The sequence below is a fragment of the Oncorhynchus kisutch genome, unplaced genomic scaffold (genome assembly GCF_002021735.2).
Source record: "Oncorhynchus kisutch isolate 150728-3 unplaced genomic scaffold, Okis_V2 Okis07a-Okis12b_hom, whole genome shotgun sequence".
Lineage (NCBI taxonomy): Eukaryota > Metazoa > Chordata > Actinopteri > Salmoniformes > Salmonidae > Oncorhynchus > Oncorhynchus kisutch.
Window position 1 is genome coordinate 1,776,730 of NW_022261984.1, and position 20,000 is coordinate 1,796,729.

Below are 20,000 nucleotides of genomic sequence, written 5' to 3' on the forward strand. Positions count from 1 at the left end.
TCAAGTATGGTTTTCCATTCTGAGGATGCACGGTGTGTGAATATTTAGGGAATAGGTGCCATTTCAGACACTTGCACCATATAGGGAATAGGGTGCCATTTCAGATACTTGCACCATATAGGGAATAGGGTGCCATTTCAGACACTGCCACCATATAGGGAATAGGGTGCCATTTCAGATACTTGCACCATATAAGGAATAGGTGCCATTTCAGACCCACTTCTAGTGTCGTGTTCAGTAGTGTGGAGTAGTGGTTAAGGAACTCAGCCAGAGGGAGAGATATCAATGTGCTGCCCTTAGAAATATTGACCCTAATGTCCAGTACATTTGGTAACATTGATTGGGGTTTGCAGATTAACAAGAGATATGTTCCAATAGAACACTCCAATAGAACACTCAATAGAACACTCCAATAGAACACTCCAATAGGACATTCCAATAGAACATTCCAATAGAACACTCCAATAGAACACTCCAATAGAACACTCCAATAGAACACTCCAATAGAACACTCCAATAGGACATTCCAATAGAACGTTATTTTTTTTCTCCATCAGAAATTGTGCCTCATTCAAATGACGGAGTTGAAGTTTGTCCCCAGCTAATGCTCTATCCTATACCACACGCGCACACACACACACACACACACGCACACGCACACACAACTATGCCACACACACAAACACACACACAGTTAAACACACACGCTGAGTTCCCATTGACAAGTCAAAGCTGTCTGCCACCACACCACAGAGGTCCCCAACGAAACCACAAACTGCTCTGCTATATCCGAGCCTGCAGCCACAACAACAGGTAGAGGTGAGGGAGGTCTGGGGGTCAGGTTAGGCAAGATAAGCGGGATAAGGGGTGATAGGATAGGGGTGAGGTAGGGTGTGGTGTAGGGGTTAGGACAGGAAAAAGTCAGGAAGTCAGCCACGACAGGAACATCTACAGTCTACTTCCTGGTTCCAAGGAATAAACTCCAATGGGGACATTGGGAGGGGGAGACCACAGCCGCTGTTTGCTGGGGGGGTGGCTGATGACCGCGTAGCGTGGGCTGGAGGAGGTGCGTGCTGGGGCAATGTTAGGGGGGGTAGGAAGGGAATAGGAGGGTACGTGGGGCTGGGGTCATAGAGGGCTGATTGGAGGTGTGGCCCTCAGGGGGCCCCTGGTGGCCCCTAGCAGTGGTGCGGCTGCAGTCTGTGGGAGGAATGCTGTGTGTAGCTGGCGTCGCTGGAGCTGCTCTGCAGGTTGTAGTCCTCCTCCTCCTCGCCGTCCAGGAGGCCGTCGTCACTGATGCTCTCGTCCACGCTGTCCCCCTCGCCCTCGCCCTCGCCCAGGGGGGACTCCATGCCTTCAATGTCCACCTCTGTATAGAGAGAGAGGGAGACAGACAAACTGTTATTCTCCACATTTCATGGAATAAAATCAATAACTACAACAGGACTTTCAGAGAGATAGAAACAAAACCAAAGAGAGAGAGATGGAAAGGGAGAGGGAGGGAGATGGTGTGTGTGTGTGTGTGTGTGTGTGTGTGTGTGTGGTTGTGTGTGGTGTGTGTGTGTGTGTGTGTGTGTGTGTGTGTGTGTGTGTGTGTGTGGTGTGTGTGTGTGTGTGTGTGTGTGTGTGTGTGTGTGTGTGTGGTGTGTGTGTGTGAGAGAGAGAGAGAGACAGAGACAGAGAGAGAGAGGGGTACAAAACAGCGTTGTATTTTGTTCGTGTTGAACTTTGGGCACGTACACTGAGGAGCCCTCTCTGTGTGTCGCCGGGCGGATTAGGGCCGGATTTAGACGGCCATTAACTTTGTATAACAGGCAGGTCTCTGTACTACCTCCAGTAATCCCTCCCCCCTACTGATAAACATCCACCACGTGTTTACCACCCTCATGATCAGTAAACAACAACACCCATCTCCTACCCAGGGCCTCCAGGAGCCAAGTAGGAGAGATACTGTATACATTTCTTCCACTAATTGGTATGTTGACAAATCAAATCAGATTTTTTTCACATCATATATTTTTCAGAGCTGATCTGATTGGTCAACTAGTGAGAAAACATCAGAATTGGACTTCATGTGCAAACGCAGCCATAGAGCTTGGTCACCTCGGTTCCCATTTAAAGAAATGTCTGGAACGTGGTCATATGATTCGAGAGAAGCCATCCATGTCATCACCCAATAAACAGTCATTTTGAGAGTTTCATACAAAAACTTTGAGGGATTAACTTAAATGAACTTCATTTGGGATAAGCAGAAGGAGCAGAAATGGCATCTTTAACTGCACCAGCCCCTTATAGCTCAGCCTAGTTCCAGTCTAGCTCCAGCCTAGTTCCAGTCTAGCTCCAGTCTAGTTCCAGTCTAGCTCCAGCCTAGTTCCAGCCTAGCTCCAGCCTAGTTCCAGTCTAGCTCCAGCCTAGTTCCAGTCTAGTTCCAGCCTAGTTCCAGTCTAGCTCCAGCCTAGTTCCAGTCTAGCTCCAGCCTAGTTCCAGTCTAGCTCCAGCCTAGTTCCAGTCTAGCTCCAGCCTAGTTCCAGTCTAGCTCCAGTCTAGTTCCAGTCTAGCTCCAGCCTAGTTCCAGTCTAGCTCCAGCCTAGTTCCAGTCTAGCTCCAGCCTAGCTCCAGCCTAGCTCCAGCCTAGTTCCAGTCTAGCTCCAGCCTAGTTCCAGTCTAGCTCCAGCCTAGTTCCAGTCTAGCTCCAGCCTAGTTCCAGTCTAGCTCCAGCCTAGTTCCAGTCTAGCTCCAGCCTAGTTCCAGTCTATCTCCAGCCTAGTTCCAGTCTATCTCCAGCCTAGTTCCAGTCTAGCTCCAGCCTAGTTCCAGTCTAGCTCCAGCCTAGTTCCAGTCTAGCTCCAGTCTAGTTCCAGTCTAGCTCCAGCCTAGTTCCAGTCTAGCTCCAGCCTAGTTCCAGTCTAGCTCCAGCCTAGTTCCAGTCTAGCTCCAGCCTAGTTCCAGTCTAGCTCCAGCCTAGTTCCAGTCTAGCTCCAGTCTAGTTCCAGTCCTCAGCTAGTCCAGTCTAGTTCCAGTCTAGCTCCAGCCTAGCTCCAGTCTAGCTCCAGCCTAGTCCAGTCTAGCTCCAGCCTAGCTCCAGCCTAGTTCCAGTCTAGTTCCAGTCTAGCTCCAGCCTAGTTCCAGCCTAGTTCCAGCCTCGTTCCAGTCTAGCTCCAGCCTAGCTCCAGTCTAGCTCCAGCCTAGCTCCAGCTTAGTTCCAGTCTAGCATCAGTCTAGTTCTAGTCTAGTTCCAGCTTAGTTCCAGTCTAGCATCAGTCTAGCTCCAGTCTAGCTCCAGTCTAGCTCCAGCTTAGTTCCAGTCTAGCTCCAGTCTAGCTCCAGCCTGGCTCCAGTCTAGCTCCAGTCTAGCTCCAGCTTAGTTCCAGTCTAGCTCCAGTCTAGCTCCAGCCTGGCTCCAGTCTAGTTCCAGTCTAGCATCAGTCTAGTTCCAGTCTAGCATCAGTCTAGTTCCAGTCTAGCATCAGTCTAGTTCCAGTCTAGCTCCAGTCTAGTTCCAGTCTAGCTCCAGCCTAGTTCCAGTCTAGCTCCAGCCTAGTTCCAGTCTAGCTCCAGCCTAGCTCCAGCCTAGCTCCAGCCTAGCTCCAGTCTAGCTCCAGCCTAGCTCCAGCTTAGTTCCAGTCTAGCATCAGTCTAGTTCTAGTCTAGTTCCAGCTTAGTTCCAGTCTAGCATCAGTCTAGCTCCAGTCTAGCTCCAGTCTAGCTCCAGCTTAGTTCCAGTCTAGCTCCAGTCTAGCTCCAGCCTGGCTCCAGTCTAGCTCCAGTCTAGCTCCAGCTTAGTTCCAGTCTAGCTCCAGTCTAGCTCCAGCCTGGCTCCAGTCTAGTTCCAGTCTAGCATCAGTCTAGTTCCAGTCTAGCATCAGTCTAGTTCCAGTCTAGCTCCAGTCTAGTTCCAGTCTAGCATCAGTCTAGCTCCAGCTTAGCTCCAGTCTAGCTCCAGCCTAGCTCCAGTCTAGCTCCAGCCTAGTTCCAGTCTAGCATCAGTCTAGCTCCAGTCTAGCTCCAGTCTAGCTCCAGCCTGGCTCCAGCCTAGCTCCAGTCTAACTTCATCCTAGTTCCAGTCTAGCATCAGTCTAGTTCCAGTCTAGCATCAGTCTAGTTCCAGTCTAGCATCAGTCTAGTTCCAGTCTAGCTCCAGTCTAGTTCCAGTCTAGCATCAGTCTAGCTCCAGCTTAGCTCCAGTCTAGCTCCAGTCTAGCTCCAGTCTAGCTCCAGCCTGGCTCCAGCCTAGCTCCAGTCTAACTTCATCCTAGTTCCAGTCTAGCATCAGTCTAGTTCCAGTCTAGCATCAGTCTAGTTCTAGTCTAGTTCCAGCTTAGTTCCAGTCTAGCATCAGTCTAGCTCCAGTCTAGCTCCAGTCTAGCTCCAGCTTAGTTCCAGTCTAGCTCCAGTCTAGCTCCAGCCTGGCTCCAGTCTAGCTCCAGTCTAGCTCCAGCTTAGTTCCAGTCTAGCTCCAGTCTAGCTCCAGCCTGGCTCCAGTCTAGTTCCAGTCTAGCATCAGTCTAGTTCCAGTCTAGCATAAGTCTAGTTCCAGTCTAGCATCAGTCTAGTTCCAGTCTAGCTCCAGTCTAGTTCCAGTCTAGCTCCAGCCTAGTTCCAGTCTAGCTCCAGCCTAGTTCCAGTCTAGCTCCAGCCTAGCTCCAGCCTAGCTCCAGCCTAGCTCCAGTCTAGCTCCAGCCTAGCTCCAGCTTAGTTCCAGTCTAGCATCAGTCTAGTTCTAGTCTAGTTCCAGCTTAGTTCCAGTCTAGCATCAGTCTAGCTCCAGTCTAGCTCCAGTCTAGCTCCAGCTTAGTTCCAGTCTAGCTCCAGTCTAGCTCCAGCCTGGCCTCCAGTCTAGCTCCAGTCTAGCTCCAGCTTAGTTCCAGTCTAGCTCCAGTCTAGCTCCAGCCTGGCTCCAGTCTAGTTCCAGTCTAGCATCAGTCTAGTTCCAGTCTAGCATCAGTCTAGTTCCAGTCTAGCTCCAGTCTAGTTCCAGTCTAGCATCAGTCTAGCTCCAGCTTAGCTCCAGTCTAGCTCCAGCCTAGCTCCAGTCTAGCTCCAGCCTAGTTCCAGTCTAGCATCAGTCTAGCTCCAGTCTAGCTCCAGTCTAGCTCCAGCCTGGCTCCAGCCTAGCTCCAGTCTAACTTCATCCTAGTTCCAGTCTAGCATCAGTCTAGTTCCAGTCTAGCATCAGTCTAGTTCCAGTCTAGCATCAGTCTAGTTCCAGTCTAGCTCCAGTCTAGTTCCAGTCTAGCATCAGTCTAGCTCCAGCTTAGCTCCAGTCTAGCTCCAGCCTAGCTCCAGTCTAGCTCCAGCCTAGTTCCAGTCTAGCATCAGCCTAGCTCCAGTCTAGCTCCAGCCTAGTTCCAGTCTAGCATCAGTCTAGCTCCAGTCTAGCTCCAGCCTGGCTCCAGCCTAGCTCCAGTCTAACTTCATCCTAGTTCCAGTCTAGCATCAGTCTAGTTCCAGTCTAGCATCAGTCTAGTTCCAGTCTAGCATCAGTCTAGTTCCTGTCTAGCATCAGTCTAGCTCCAGCCAAGCTCCAGTCTAGCTCCAGCCTAGTTCCAGTCTAGCATCAGTCTAGCTCCAGTCTAGCTCCAGCCTAGTTCCAGCCTAGTTCCAGTCTAGCTCCAGTCTAGCTCCAGCCTAGTTCCAGTCTAGCATCAGTCTGGCTCCAGCCTAGTTCCAGTCTAGCATCTGTCTAGCTCCAGCCTAGTTCCAGCCTAGTTCCAGTCTAGCTCCAGTCTAGCTCCTGCCTGGCTTCAGTCTAGTTCCAGTCTAGCATCAGTGTAGCTCCAGTCTAGCATCAGTGTAGCTCCAGTCTAGCATCAGTCTAGCTCCAGTCTAGCTCCAGCCTAGTTCCAGTCTAGCATCCTTCTAGCTCCAGTCTAGCTCCAGTCTAGCTCCAGCCTGGCTCCAGCCTAGTTCCAGTCTAGCATCAGTCTAGCTCCAGCTTAGCTCCAGTCTAGCTCCAGCCTAGCTCCAGTCTAGCTCCAGTCTAGCTCCAGCCTAGTTCCAGTCTAGCATCAGTCTAGCTCCAGTCTAGCTCCAGTCTAGCTCCAGCCTGGCTCCAGCCTAGTTCCAGTCTAGCATCAGTCTAGCTCCAGTCTAGCTCCAGTCTAGCTCCAGCCTGGCTCCAGCCTAGCTCCAGTCTAGTTCCAGTCTAGCACCAGTCTAGCTCCAGCCTGGCTCCAGTCTAGTTCCAGTCTAGCATCAGTCTAGCTCCAGCCTAGTTCCAGTCTAGCATCAGTCTAGCTCCAGCCTGGTTACAGTCTAGTTCCAGTCTAGCATCAGTCTAGCTCCAGCCTGGCTCCAGTCTAGCATCAGTCTAGCTCCAGCCTGGCTCCAGTCTAGTTCCAGTCTAGCATCAGTCTAGCTCCAGCCTGGCTCCAGTCTAGCTACAGCCTGGCTCCAGTCTAGCTACAGCCTCTGTGTTTAGTAATACTGTGAGTGACAGCAGAGTAGCTTGACCTTGACCCCCGGGCGTGACCTCTAAACCAGGCTGGGCTCAGCAGGAGTGTGTGGTCTTCACCAGGGGTCAAGAGGGCGTTGTGTGTATGTGTTTACAGGTGTGTGTGTCTGTGTGTGTGTGTGTTTTTTTCCAGGTGTGTACAGAGTAATGCACTGGCCTGTAGTTCTCTCAGGCTCTGTACAGATTGAGGTGTAGGCGAAAGCACTATAGGAGTCCATCAAGTCAACACTGTGTCCAGAACAGACAGGGAAGGAGAGGCATCACAATAGACTAGAGCATGGTAGAGGGAACTAGGTTGTATCAAGGGCCTGGAGGCTTCAGGGCAGTATCCACTCTATGTAGTAGAGTTTGAGGTCAGGCAGAGTCCTGCACTGAAGCTGTGGATAGTATTGATCTTCATTACATGTGGATCAGTGCTTCTGCTAGATAAGGAGTGGTTCAGTGGACTACTCAGCTGTTTTAAGGAACGGTTATATCGGATCAAGTGAAGAGGTCAGGGCCCCTCAAGCCGAGTCAGTGGCTTTAACGAAGCTGCGAACAATATAGAGAATTGGTATGTATAACTTGGCTTGGTTATATACAGATGGTGTCGGTGACCTGTTTGCATTATGTATGGATCAGTGGCTATACACAGTATAGGGATTTGTGTGTCTGTACAGATGTAAGATCTTAATTTGATCACCCTGTTGCAGGAGTACTATCTTTTGCAGGATAATACTTGTGGTGTATTTGAGGTTTAAAAAGGCTTCTAAAGTTTGTTATTTCCACTTTGTAATTTCAGACCAAATTTCCCCTTACAAAAATATAAATGAATTATAATCCACATAATAATTCACATTTTCCTGCTGTAGCAAACTGGTAGATCATTGGCTAAGGTAATGCAGTGGTGTATAGGGGTTCTGTTTGGTGATGTTTGGTGCTGCTTGGTGCTGTTTGGTGCTGCTTGGTGCTGCTTGGTGATGTTTGGTGCTGCTTGGTGCTGCTTGGTGATGTTTGGTGCTGTTTGTAACATACTATATCTTGTGGAATAGATTAATTCTGTGCTAGAAAACACTGAGTGTTCTACTTAATTAAGAGCTGCAGTGCTGCCAGTTCTTGCTCCCCTCCCCTTGACCACTAATTAGTTCATTTACAGTCATTGACTTGACCTAAAGAGTCCCCACATCTGGTTCTATTGATCCACATTAGTTGTTAAATCAAAGGGGGGTCAAAGGATAAATGGAAACCACATTCATAGGTTACTAAAGGCTTCAGGGAGCCGCGTGTGTGTGTCATGCTTATGTCCCAGCGTACCTTGCTCTGAGTACCTTGTATCTCATGTGTCATGCGGGTGTCCCAGCGTACCTTGCTCTGAGTCGGTGGAGATGGTGGAGCCTAGGCTGTCGGTTCGGGTACGTTCCACGCCTCCAGGCATCACCAGCTGTTCCAGACGTCGTTTGAGGTAGCGGTGCTCTCTCTGGAGCTGCTCTTTGGTGTTCAGAGCCTTTCTGTCCGCCTCCTCCAGCTTCTACAGGGGAAACACACACACACACATTTAGAATGACATTGGGGCACACACACACACACACACACACACACACACACACACACACACACACACACACACACACACACACACACACACACACACACACACACACACACACACATTTAGAATGACATTGGGACACACACACATTCATAATGACATTGGGACACACACACACATTCATAATGACATTGGGACACACACACATTCATAATGACATTGGGGCACACACACATTTAGACTGACATTGGGGCACACACACATTTAGACTGACATTGGGGCAAACACACATTTTACACTTGACAGACGTGTTCAAATACATGTGTATTTGAGTATCTGGTATTTCAAATACTTTTTCTGTGTATTTCAGTATTTTCAAATACACAGCCCAAAACAAGTACTTTTATTTGAGTATTTGAATGGTTATTTGTAAAAAACTAAATTGTCTACCAAATTGTATTTGACAGTATTTTCAAATACTTATTTCAAATACCTGGGTTAAATGCACGGGAGTGTATTTTAGTCAGTGTATTTTAGTCAGTGTATTTTAGTCAGTGTATTTTAGTCAGTGTATTTTAGTCAGTGTATTTTAGTCAGTGTATTTTAGTCAGTGTATTTTAGTCAGTGTATTTTAGTCAGTGTATTTTAGTCCGTGTATTTTGAGAATTTTAAGTGTATTTCAGTGTATTTTGAGAATTCTGATAGTTTAAACTCAGCTGTTTGGAGGTTGAGCAATACGCACACACGTGCATGCTCTCACATTAGTGATTATTATAAGGAAGTGAAACCATAGCAACAACATGACTTCAGCTGACCCAACGGCAGATATTACTCACACATTACCCAGATTGCGACACAATTCCAACCAAGGGATTTTTAAACAGAGGAAGAACAAGACAACGAACCAAAGCGCTGTAATCCTGTGCTTTTAGAGATTCCTACTAACCAAACTAAAACCGTAGATATTATAGCACCAGCACACCAGAGGACAGGCCTATGTATCGTAAACAGGATGTGAAGAGTTAAATGAGGGTTTTTCCACCGACCACACGCTCTCACCCACACAGTCCGTGCAGCAGCTGTGGAGAACTAGACTGTAACCATCTGAAGTCTCCTGCATCGCAACGGTAAAGCCACAAACTGGAATTCGTTTGGCAACTAAAGTACAGCCCTGCCACTTGGTTTGGTAGAAAGTTGAGGGACCTGGTTAGAGAAATGTAACCGTTCCCAAATTCACCGATGAAGTTCTATTATTTAAGACTCAGTCCGCTGTCACTTCAGATTGTAGCTTTAATGCACGAAGTAAACAATGTTGTAGCGCTTGCGGTTTCGTAGCGGTTCAAAAAAAGAGTATCTACTTCCCTTCGTAAACGGTCCTTCTGCGGTCCTGTTTACCGACCGTATTAAGCTTCCCTCCGCCATTTCAACATCTAGTTTTGGTTTCCATTTGGCTGAGTGGTCAACTAACGCAAAATCAACAAAAGTGTCCCCATGTCATTGCTTTTAGGTTCAAAGTTGGGTGAAAAAGACTAAATCCCCTTAGGTTGATTACTTTTTTCAAATCCAGTCAGTTTCCCACGCTGATTCAATGTCATCACCATTTTTTGGTTGAAAGGACATTGAAACAACTTGATTCAATCTGTTTTTGCCCAGTGGGTTGTCACTTGGTGTACATGAGCTGCAACAAGTAATGAACTGTAGAGGGGGCTGACCCAAAGCCAACCCCAAATCCAATTATAACGTTCGACCTCATATCTGAAAATCATCCCCATCTGACTACAGAATTTTGTTCTCGATGTTCTAAAAGTTTCTCTTTGTTGACTTATCATTTGTAATGAGCAAGGGGGCTTTTTTTCTTCCCTGGTCTAGGGGATGGGAATGCTACTTTTTGCACGCTTGCCATTTTTTTAAGGCTTAACGGCTCTGATTGAAAGATTAGAGTATGTTTTCTTATTTTAGGAGAGCGAGAGCGAGAGAGAGAGAGAGAGAGAGACTTAAAAAGAAAGATATAGAGAGAGAGAGAGCAAGAGAGAGAGAGAGACAGAGAGAGCAAGAGAGAGAGAGACAGAGACAGAGAGAGAGACAGAGAGCGAGAGAGACAGAGAGACAGAGACAGACACAGAGAGACAGAGAGAGAGAGAGAGACAGAGAGAGAGAGGGAGAGCGACAGAGAGACAGAGAGAGAAAGAGACTTACAAAGAAAGATGTAGAGAGAGTAAGTGCCTGGCGGAGCAGGGAGACTCTGAGGAAACAGCAGCTGAGCACTGAGCCTCTGAGGTAGGATCAGGAGGTACTTCCTGAGGACAGGGAGACATTCCTGACCTACTTCCTGTCTGTCTGTCTGTCTGCTAGTGGGTAACTCTCTGGGGTCCTTTAAAAGGAAAAGGAAAAGCTCTGATGCAGTAATTTATTCACCTCTGGAGTGCGACTGGGCCCAGTGGCATAATTATGACTTATTATGATTACAGTACAGCCTTTCAAAGGCCTGTGGTTTTGTGATTTGACGTTCAAGAACTTTCAGTTTCCGTTGTTCTGGAATTACAGTATAAGATTATGTCTGTGGCCCGTAGAATTACAAACCATAGAATGATCTTCCAAAAGACACCAAGTTTGGTGACATCATATTATGTTCATTCTAGTAATTGTACTTCTACACTGACGTCCCTGATATGGCAATTCTAGAAGGACGCATTTAACATTCAGCGTGGCTCTGGCTGTGGTTGTGGCTCTGTGTGGTCGTGGTACCTTGATGTGCATCTTGGCCCTTTTCAGCAGGCTCAGTGTGGTGTGTCTAGTGCTGTCCGGACCCAAAGGAACCAGCTCCTTCAGCTGCTCAAGGTACAGCCGCAGTTTGGCACGTCTGTAACACAAACAACCAGAGGTGGAGAGTGGTGAGGGAGTGAGTTGAGTCAGCAACATGTACAGGAAAGGCTCCTACACTGCAGGGTCAACACAGGTGAACTAGAGAGATCCGTTTGAAGTCATCTGTGTGGTAGAAACACAGAGGAGCACAAATGCACGCAGAGACTGAGAGGAGATGGGGGAGGGAGAGTAGATGGCAAGAGGTTCGCTAGAGAGCGATCCTAATCACGTGACTGTTTTGTTGGTTTTCAGTGTCATACTTTCCTCTGGAACTCAACCACAATGCTTATCAGGTGGGGTGTGGTGGGGGTGGGGTCAAAGTGAAACATGCTGGGAGCATACACATCCTGGTTGCAGGCCACTGTCAAATCAGGGACGGAGAAATGACATCCTAGCGCATTTGCAATGCAAACCCTTCCTATATGCATGACAAAGGGCAGAGTCGCATATTACGTCAGCACTCTATAGGGTGTTCTATAGGGTGTTCACCCATAAAATAATGAATTCATTCAAGGTTTATACAAATATGTTCATTCCGGCAGAATAACAATAGTCCATACCCCATGTCTCTACCATATGTGGTTCCAACGTTACAGACGATTCACTCTAAGAATGTTGCATGTTTACGGTGAAGGGAATGTCAGCACAGGCATGATCAACAAGGGGTCACTGCTCCATAGAACTCTGTGGCGCTGCTCCAGGGCAGAACGGCGCCAACGTCCATCGTCAACTGACAAGCTAACTAGTGGCTGCAGGTTCGGGAGTGAAAACATGGGCTTTTTCTACATGAATTCTGCTGAATACAAAACTAAATAGGGACTAAATATATATTTATTTACAAAGAGTATTTCCCTTTAAATTGCCATAGGAACGTCCCCTGTCAACATAGATTGATCGCCAATATAGACAATGAAAGCCAAGGATATCAAGTTGATTTTGATTGGTCCAACCAGCGGCAACACCAACAAATGGTACCACCCCACAACACCAAATATGGAAGAGCTACAACCAAGAGTGGTGCAGTCTAAACTAGCAACTGTCCCAGCAAATTAACGCTCTTACTTCATCAACACTGGCAAGAACAAGTATATTAAGGTTTTAATATTGTAGAGAATCTAATGATTCCTTATATGTAATGTATAATGACATAGGGCAAAGAAATCTAGTGTTTGACGTTCATTTTGTAGCATCCTCTTGAATTGCCCCGTTTTTCTCTATGTTGTACGGTGAACGTCCTACACTCTATAACACCCAGCTTCCCCAACTGCTCTTATCACACACACCCACACACACACACACACACACACACACACACACACACACGCTCCCACACACACACACACACACGCTCCCACACACACACACACACACACACACACACACACGCTCACACACACACACACGCTCCCACACACACACACACACACACACACACACGCACACACACACACACACACACACACACCACACACACACACACAACCATACATCCACTTTCTATTCTCCATACATCCCCACACACACGCTCCCACACACTCAAGCTTGTGGACTGAGTGTGTTGAGAGAGTGGCAAGGGTCGAGCGCAGGTCGCACGCACGCACACGCACACCCACACACACACACACCCACACCCACACACATACACACACACTCCTTCTGCAGGTTTAATGGCCTGACCAAACAACACAGCCATGCAGGTTGCATAACTCCCGACAGCCGCAGTGTGTGAGTGTGCTTTCTGTCACATTATGTCATAGTACAGAGAGAGACAAAGAGAGAGAGAGAGAGACAGTGAGAGAGAGGACAATATGCTTGTGTTGAGCACTGCCTCTGGTAGCACGAGAGCCAAAGAGATTGGCTACGTCCCAATCGGCACCCTATTCCCTACATAGTGCACAATGTGCTCTGAAAAAGTAGTACACTATCTAGGGGATAGGGTGCCATTTTGGGATAGTGGCCGGGGCCTTTTACGTCAACTCGTGAGCAAACGGTTGCGCTAACGAGCACCCAAAATTAATTGTAAACTGAAAATTGAAAAGGGTAATCAAACATCAATAATGTGTGGGCCTTTTGGTCTCACAATTGGGGGAGGAGAGGAGGAGAGGTGGTGCAGGAATACAAGCTGACCATTTATGACCAGCCAGGGATGAAGAGATGATGGAGGGATGGAGAGATGAATGAACGATGCTCAGGCAATATACTAGAGATGATACTCCACCACCATAAAACATGAAATCAACATTTCAGGAGAGATATTATCTTGATGCATGTTTCAATCAACATTTAAGGAGAGATATTATCTTGATGCAAGTTTTAATCAACATTTAAGAAGAGATATTATCTTGATGCATGTTTTAATCAACATTTAAGAAGAGATATTATCTTGATGCATGTTTTAATCAACATTTAAGAGGAGATATGATCTTGATGCAAGTTTTAATCAACATTTAAGGAGAGATATTATCTTGATGCATGTTTTAATCAACAGTTAAAGCTGCAAAATGTCACCTTTTTGGAGCCCGACAAAATGCACTTAAGAAATATGAGTTATAAATCTGTCATTCTCATTGAAAGCAAGTCTAAGAAGCGGTACATTTGATCAATGTGCACTATTTCTAGGCTTCCCTTTTGGTTTTGTACAGCAGCTTCAAACAGCTGGAAATCCAATATTTGTGGTTATGGAAAATATATTTCACAGCGGTTTAGATGGTACAATGATTCTCTACACTATACTAGCTTGTTTTGTCACATAAACTGAAATTAGGCGAACCTATAGAATTTTTGCAACCAGTAAATGGCGGATGCATGTTTTAATCAACAGTTAAGTACAGATCGTACCTTAATGTATGTCACGGTCGTAAGCTTACAAATGACCTAATCTATGTCCAGTCCCAAACCGGTCACGACATGGGCTACACATATCCAGGGCCTGACAGCCTGACACACTGACCTAAATATCACAGGGCCTGTGCCTTTACTGTCTCCTCTACTCTCTCCAGGCTATATCTCCTCCTGCCAGACTCATGGCAACGCTGGCCAAGAAAAACCCACACAGGTGTTCTCAGAAAGACGTCGTAACGTGAGTCGACCGCCCCCAAAACCAAAGAGCACATCACACGGCCAAGGCATCTTTAGAACCAAAATGGCCGCTCTGTTTGTGTCCTAGTGGGATCAGATCCTCCACTCCTATCTTATACTACTCCTATAGTCAGTTTGTGTCCTAGTGGGATCAGATCCACCAGTCCTATCATATACTACTCATATAGTCAGTTTGTGTCCTAGTGGGATCAGATCCTCCACTCCTATCCTATACTACTCCTATAGTCAGTTTGTGTCCTAGTGGGATCAGATCCTCCACTCCTATCCTATACTACTCCTATAGTCAGTTTGTGTCCTAGTGGGATCAGATCCACCACTCCTATCCTATACTACTCCTATAGTCAGTTTGTGTCCTAGTGGGATCAGATCCACCACTCCTATCCTATACTACTCCTATAGTCAGTTTGTGTCCTAGTGGGATCAGATCCTCCACTCCTATCCTATACTACTCCTATAGTCAGTTTGTGTCCTAGTGGGATCAGATCCACCACTCCTATCCTATACTACTCCTATAGTCAGTTTGTGTCCTAGTGGGATCAGATCCACCACTCCTATCCTATACTACTCATATAGTCAGTTTGTGTCCTAGTGGGATCAGATCCACCACTCCTATCCTATACTACTCCTATAGTCAGTTTGTGTCCTAGTGGGATCAGATCCTCCACTCCTATCCTATACTACTCATATAGTCAGTTTGTGTCCTAGTGAGATCAGATCCACCACTCCTATACTACTCATATAGTCAGTTTGTGTCCTAGTGGGATCAGACCCTCCACTCCTATCCTATACTACTCCTATAGTCAGTTTGTGTCCTAATGGGATCAGATCCTCCAGTCCTATCCTATACTACTCCTATAGTCAGTTTGTGTCCTAGTGGGATCAGATCCACCACTCCTATCCTATACTACTCCTATAGTCAGTTTGTGTCCTAGTGGGATCAGATCCTCCACTCCTATCATATACTACTCCTATAGTCAGTTTGTGTCTTAGTGGGATCAGATCCACCACTCCTATCCTATACTACTCCTATAGTCAGTTTGTGTCCTAGTGGGATCAGACCCTCCACTCCTATCCTATACTACTCCTATAGTCAGTTTGTGTCCTAATGGGATCAGATCCTCCAGTCCTATCCTATACTACTCCTATAGTCAGTTTGTGTCCTAGTGGGATCAGATCCACCACTCCTATCCTATACTACTCCTATAGTCAGTTTGTGTCCTAGTGGGATCAGACCCTCCACTCCTATCCTATACTACTCCTATAGTCAGTTTGTGTCCTAATGGGATCAGATCCTCCAGTCCTATCCTATACTACTCATATAGTCAGTTTGTGTCCTAGTGGGATCAGACCCTCCACTCCTATCCTATACTACTCATATAGTCAGTTTGTGTAACTCTTTTCATAGCTACTTTTATCCCATTTTGTCCAAAAAGGGGCTTTAAAATATATAGACTTGTAGATAGACTTTTCTACTGTCTTATTGACTGTATGTTTGTTTACTCCATGTGTAACTCTGTGTTGTTTGTGTTGCACTGCTTTGCTCTATCTTGGCCAGGTCACAATTGTAAATGAGAACTTGTTCTCAACTGGCCTACCTGGTTAAACAAAGGTGAAATAAATAAAATGCCTTCTGTTTTCTAGGATAATGCATGATGCCTTTCTTTGTCCTAGCTAGGCTTCCTTCCTTCCTCTGCTCCAGCTCCAGGCTTCTCTCCATGTGAACAGTAAACTGGTTCTAACTGCAGACTGCCTCCAGTCTGTCCTCAGGTCATCCCTCCATTACAATCAGTCTAATCACAGACAGGCTGCTAGCTCTCTGGCTGAGGAGCCCAGCACACCTGGGTCTGTTGTGAACACGCACACACAGCTGCATGTACACGCATGTACACGCACACACACAAGCAAGCTCACACACATGAACGCTTGCAAACACACACACACACACACACACACACACACACACACACACACACACACACACACACACACACACACACACACACACACACACACACACACACACACACACACACACACACACACAGGGTCCTTGTACTTATCCCAAGCTAGTTGTTTCTTTTTCACGGCAGGGCGTTGCCTGTGTTTTATAGGAAGAGAGACCCTCTTCCTCCCAGCCCACTCCATTAGGAGGTCAGTATAAGACCCAGACAACAGAAGGTGAACCGTTAGACTAGCAGCCATCTTCTCTCCCCAACATCAAACATCGTTATTCCCCTCTAACCTCAATTAGAATGGCACCTTTCACTTCAGTGTGTTTAATCATTGTGGTCTTCAGAAAAACGTACAGCATTTCTATAAAAATAGTCGAGCAAAAACATCTTGCAGGTGCAGACAGGAATTCAGCTGAGAACGAGGGCCGTGTGAAAGTGCTCCAGCACTTTCATTCCTATTTCTCCCAAGGGGGCACCTACCCCTCCTCGTCCCCCCCACCCCCTAATACGTTACCCCACCCTGGCTGCCAACACCAACACACCCTCCTCACCTTCCACCCCACAGGAGAACAAGTGTCTTCAGAGGAGGATCAGGGGTGGGGGCCTCCACCCCACCACCTCCAACCTGCCCCACTCTCCCCACTCCCCAGCCCACATGAAGCAGCTGGACCCAGGCCAGGGGAGGCCAGAGGAAGCGGGCAGGAAGGAGGCCGAGGGCCGTGGCTGGGGTCCGATCTGGTGGTGGAAGACTACTTTCTCCTCTGGCTGGAAACATCCGCTCAGTGTGCTCAGCTGCACTAGGCAGGGCTTGGCGAACACATCATCCGAGCGTAACCTAGCCAATGGGCGACCATCTTGGCTCTATAAAAAAAAAATTAAACGAGGTGTAGCCCCTCCATAGTCCCCAATTCCCCTCCTCCACTCCTCCTCTGGAGATTTACCACTGGAGATTTACCTGGAGTCAGTTCCAGATCCACACATGCACAGAGACCTGGTCTTTAGTATCCTAACTGTCTTGAGTGATCTGACCTGAAATCAGGTTCTGTTTATCACAACAGCAGTGAAACAGTTCTGTTTGGACACCTCATACCAGGTAAACACAGACCTCGCTCGGAGGGGGAGAGAAACATCTGTAAAGTATTTTAGGATGAGATGATGGATGGAGTTTGCCGCTATGTCATTCTCCAATAAATGTTTCATTTTAGAAAGTAGATGATTATTCGATTTGACTTTCCCTCCCTCTCTTTCTGACCCAAACCTTGCATGTCAGAGGCTATGAACCAGTTGTTCTCATGCCTGGTCACCTCACTCCAGAAACCTTGCAGTGTGTGTGTGTTCACTCCAGAAACCTTGCAGTGTGTGTGTTTGTGTGTGTGTGTGTGTGTGTGTGTGTGTGTGTGTGTGTGTGTGTGTGTGTGTGTGTGTGTGTGTGTGTGTGTGTGTGTGTGTGTGTGTGTGTGTGTGTGTGTGTGTGTGTGTGTGTGTGTGTGTGTGTGTGTGTGTGTGTGTTTCTCCCTGACAGATCCTTGCTGCTACGTACTTCTGTTTGTTATTAAACCAGACCCTGGTCACTCAATATTTATCAAGATTGCCTGGCTGACACACACACACACACACACACACACACACACACACACACACACACACACACACAATAGTGTCCTTGAAAAGGGATGCCCATTTCATTCTGTTCCCGATACACAACGTTGAGACCGAGCTACTTCACATTTCTCATTCCAATTCATCAGGGTGGGTTGAAAATAGTATCCCCTTTTATGTTCCTGTGAATAGGAACCTTTGATGATCCAGACAGCAGACATGACAGAGAACTGGTTGATCTGAACACACTATAAGGTGCTCATATTTACGTATGGCCAAACCGGTCTGGGAACACTTCCCCCTAACAACCCGTATGAATGGAAACACATCAAGGTATAGTAGCATACAGACACGGCTGTATTAACATCAGAAACACATATGTATATATGTATATATAGCTACGTAGAGACATATATCTATCTATGTCTAAATATCTATGGTTGACATCATAGTGAGTCTAAGGGCTTGTGACATAAGGCTCTAATATGGATTATAAAGACTCATAAATGGTTATTAGCCTCCAGGCAGTGCTGTAGGTCTCTGAAATAGACTATAGTCCCTCTACTGTTGGGCCCTGGTGGATTGTAAGGGTTTGAGGTAACAAGACTGTAAAGCTGGCTCTCTGGACTGTTGTGACCGCGAGAGGCGCAGCCCATTCACGGTCACGTCCAAGAGGAAGCCACCTGACCGCTGTCATTGGCTGCTGAGATTGGGCTCAGTCGGGTGGTTCATTTTGTGAATTACTCTGATTTTTTTTACTAAACCCTTCCGTCCACTCACGCACGCACACACACACACACACACACACACACACACACACACACACACACACACACACACACACACACACACACACACACACACACACACACACACACACACACACACACACACACACACACACACACACACACACACACACACACACACACACACACACACACACACACACTTAAAGGCTTAATGCCAAACACAAAGCAAAGGCTTAATGCCAAACACAAAGCACCCACTGGGAAAAGCGATCCCCAACTCCCATCCTCCAGAACACCGTGTCCACATTCTAATCAGTCCTACTTTAACATAACCCAACTCCCTTCCTCCAGAACACTGTGTCCACATTCTAATCAGTCCTACTTAACATAACCCACTACCCTAACCCAACTCCCGTCCTTCAGAACACCGTGTCCACATTCTAATCAGTCCTACTTAACATAACCCACTACCCTAACCCTCTCACTTTGCTTTGCTTGCTTTACGTTATGTCTTTTTGAATGACAACAGCCCATAAATACACACACACACATACACACACCAACCCGTGGATGCGGAGGAATGAGCAGCACGCCTGCGCCTGGCGATGGACCAAGCCTGTTCGTTCTAGTAAAGGTCAGGGGTCAGCAGAAACACTGCTGCGATGTTTCCCCTCGCTCGCCAGGCCAACTCGGTTCGTCATGTTTGGCCGGAAGGAGAAGAACCCACCCTGCCGTGCCTGACACGCTTGTTTTGACTTCAGAACAGAGACCGAGAGAGACGTCCACATTGTTCAAAGAATAAGAGAGGAGGAGAAAGACATGAGTTAATGTCCAGTACAGGAGGGAACATAGTCTGACTGGCTCTGGAAAACATACTCCGCCATCCTCTTTGTTTCTAATTCTGACCACTTCAACTCAAAACAGAACCCCCGGTTCATCTGGTGACAAAAATGAAAGCCTCATTCCCTTTAAATTGATACTAAGCTGTTTACCAGATATGGGTCATGACATTACGACACACTCCGGGGGAAAAAAACTCTTAAAAGCTTCATTTAAAAGCCGAAAACGTTTAACCTAAGTAGTTCTAAATGCCCCCACGGTGTTAGCCTACTCTACTTCAAGTAGTGTAAGTGGTGTAAGTGGGCCTGAGCTGGATCGCCTGTATCGTATCGCCACGGTGGGTTGGTGGAATTTTGGGGTTGCCAAGTATGGTGAATGGTTCCACATCTGGCAACCAGACAGACAGACTGAAGGGGGAGGGAGAGGGGACGGAGAGAGAGAGGGAGAGAGAGGGAGGGAGAGAGAGGGAAAGAGGGGAGAGAGTGAAGGAAAGAGAGAGAGAGGGAATAGGGGAGAGAGAGAGAGAGAGAGAGAGGGGAAAAGGGGAGAGAGAGAAAGAGAGAGAGAGAGAGAGGGGTCTAAAGGAGAGAGAAAAGGAGAGAGAAAAGGAGAGAGAGGGGTCTAAAGGAGAGAGAAAAGAAGAGAGAGGGGTCTAAAGGAGAGAGAAAAGAAGAGAGAGGGGTCTAAAGGAGAGAGAAAAGGAGAGAGAAAAGGAGAGAGAGGGGTCTAAAGGAGAGAGAAAAGGAGAGAGAGGGCAAGTGGGACAAGAAAGAAGAGATCCAGTCCCAGCCTGGCGGCTAGCAGACACAGAACACAGCACAGAACACAGCCCTCCTCTCCTCATCAGTCTCTCTCTCTGTCACCCTCTGGTCCTCAGCCCCTGCCCAGGCACACATGTTTACATTAACGAGAAA

General features: G+C 47.2%; 1 protein-coding gene across 1 annotated transcript in view; it reads right to left on the reverse strand.

Annotated features, from left to right (window-relative positions):
• mxd4 (MAX dimerization protein 4) overlaps positions 1-20,000 on the reverse strand; it is a 42,980-nt gene continuing 22,980 nt past the window's right edge. The window contains exons 4-6 of the mRNA XM_031814556.1: positions 10,728-10,842; positions 7,799-7,961; positions 1-1,369 (exon numbers count right to left, since the gene is read on the reverse strand). Of these exons, the coding sequence (XP_031670416.1) occupies positions 1,179-1,369; positions 7,799-7,961; positions 10,728-10,842 (469 nt within the window). The 3' untranslated portion in view covers positions 1-1,178. The remainder of the gene's footprint in view (positions 1,370-7,798; positions 7,962-10,727; positions 10,843-20,000) is intronic.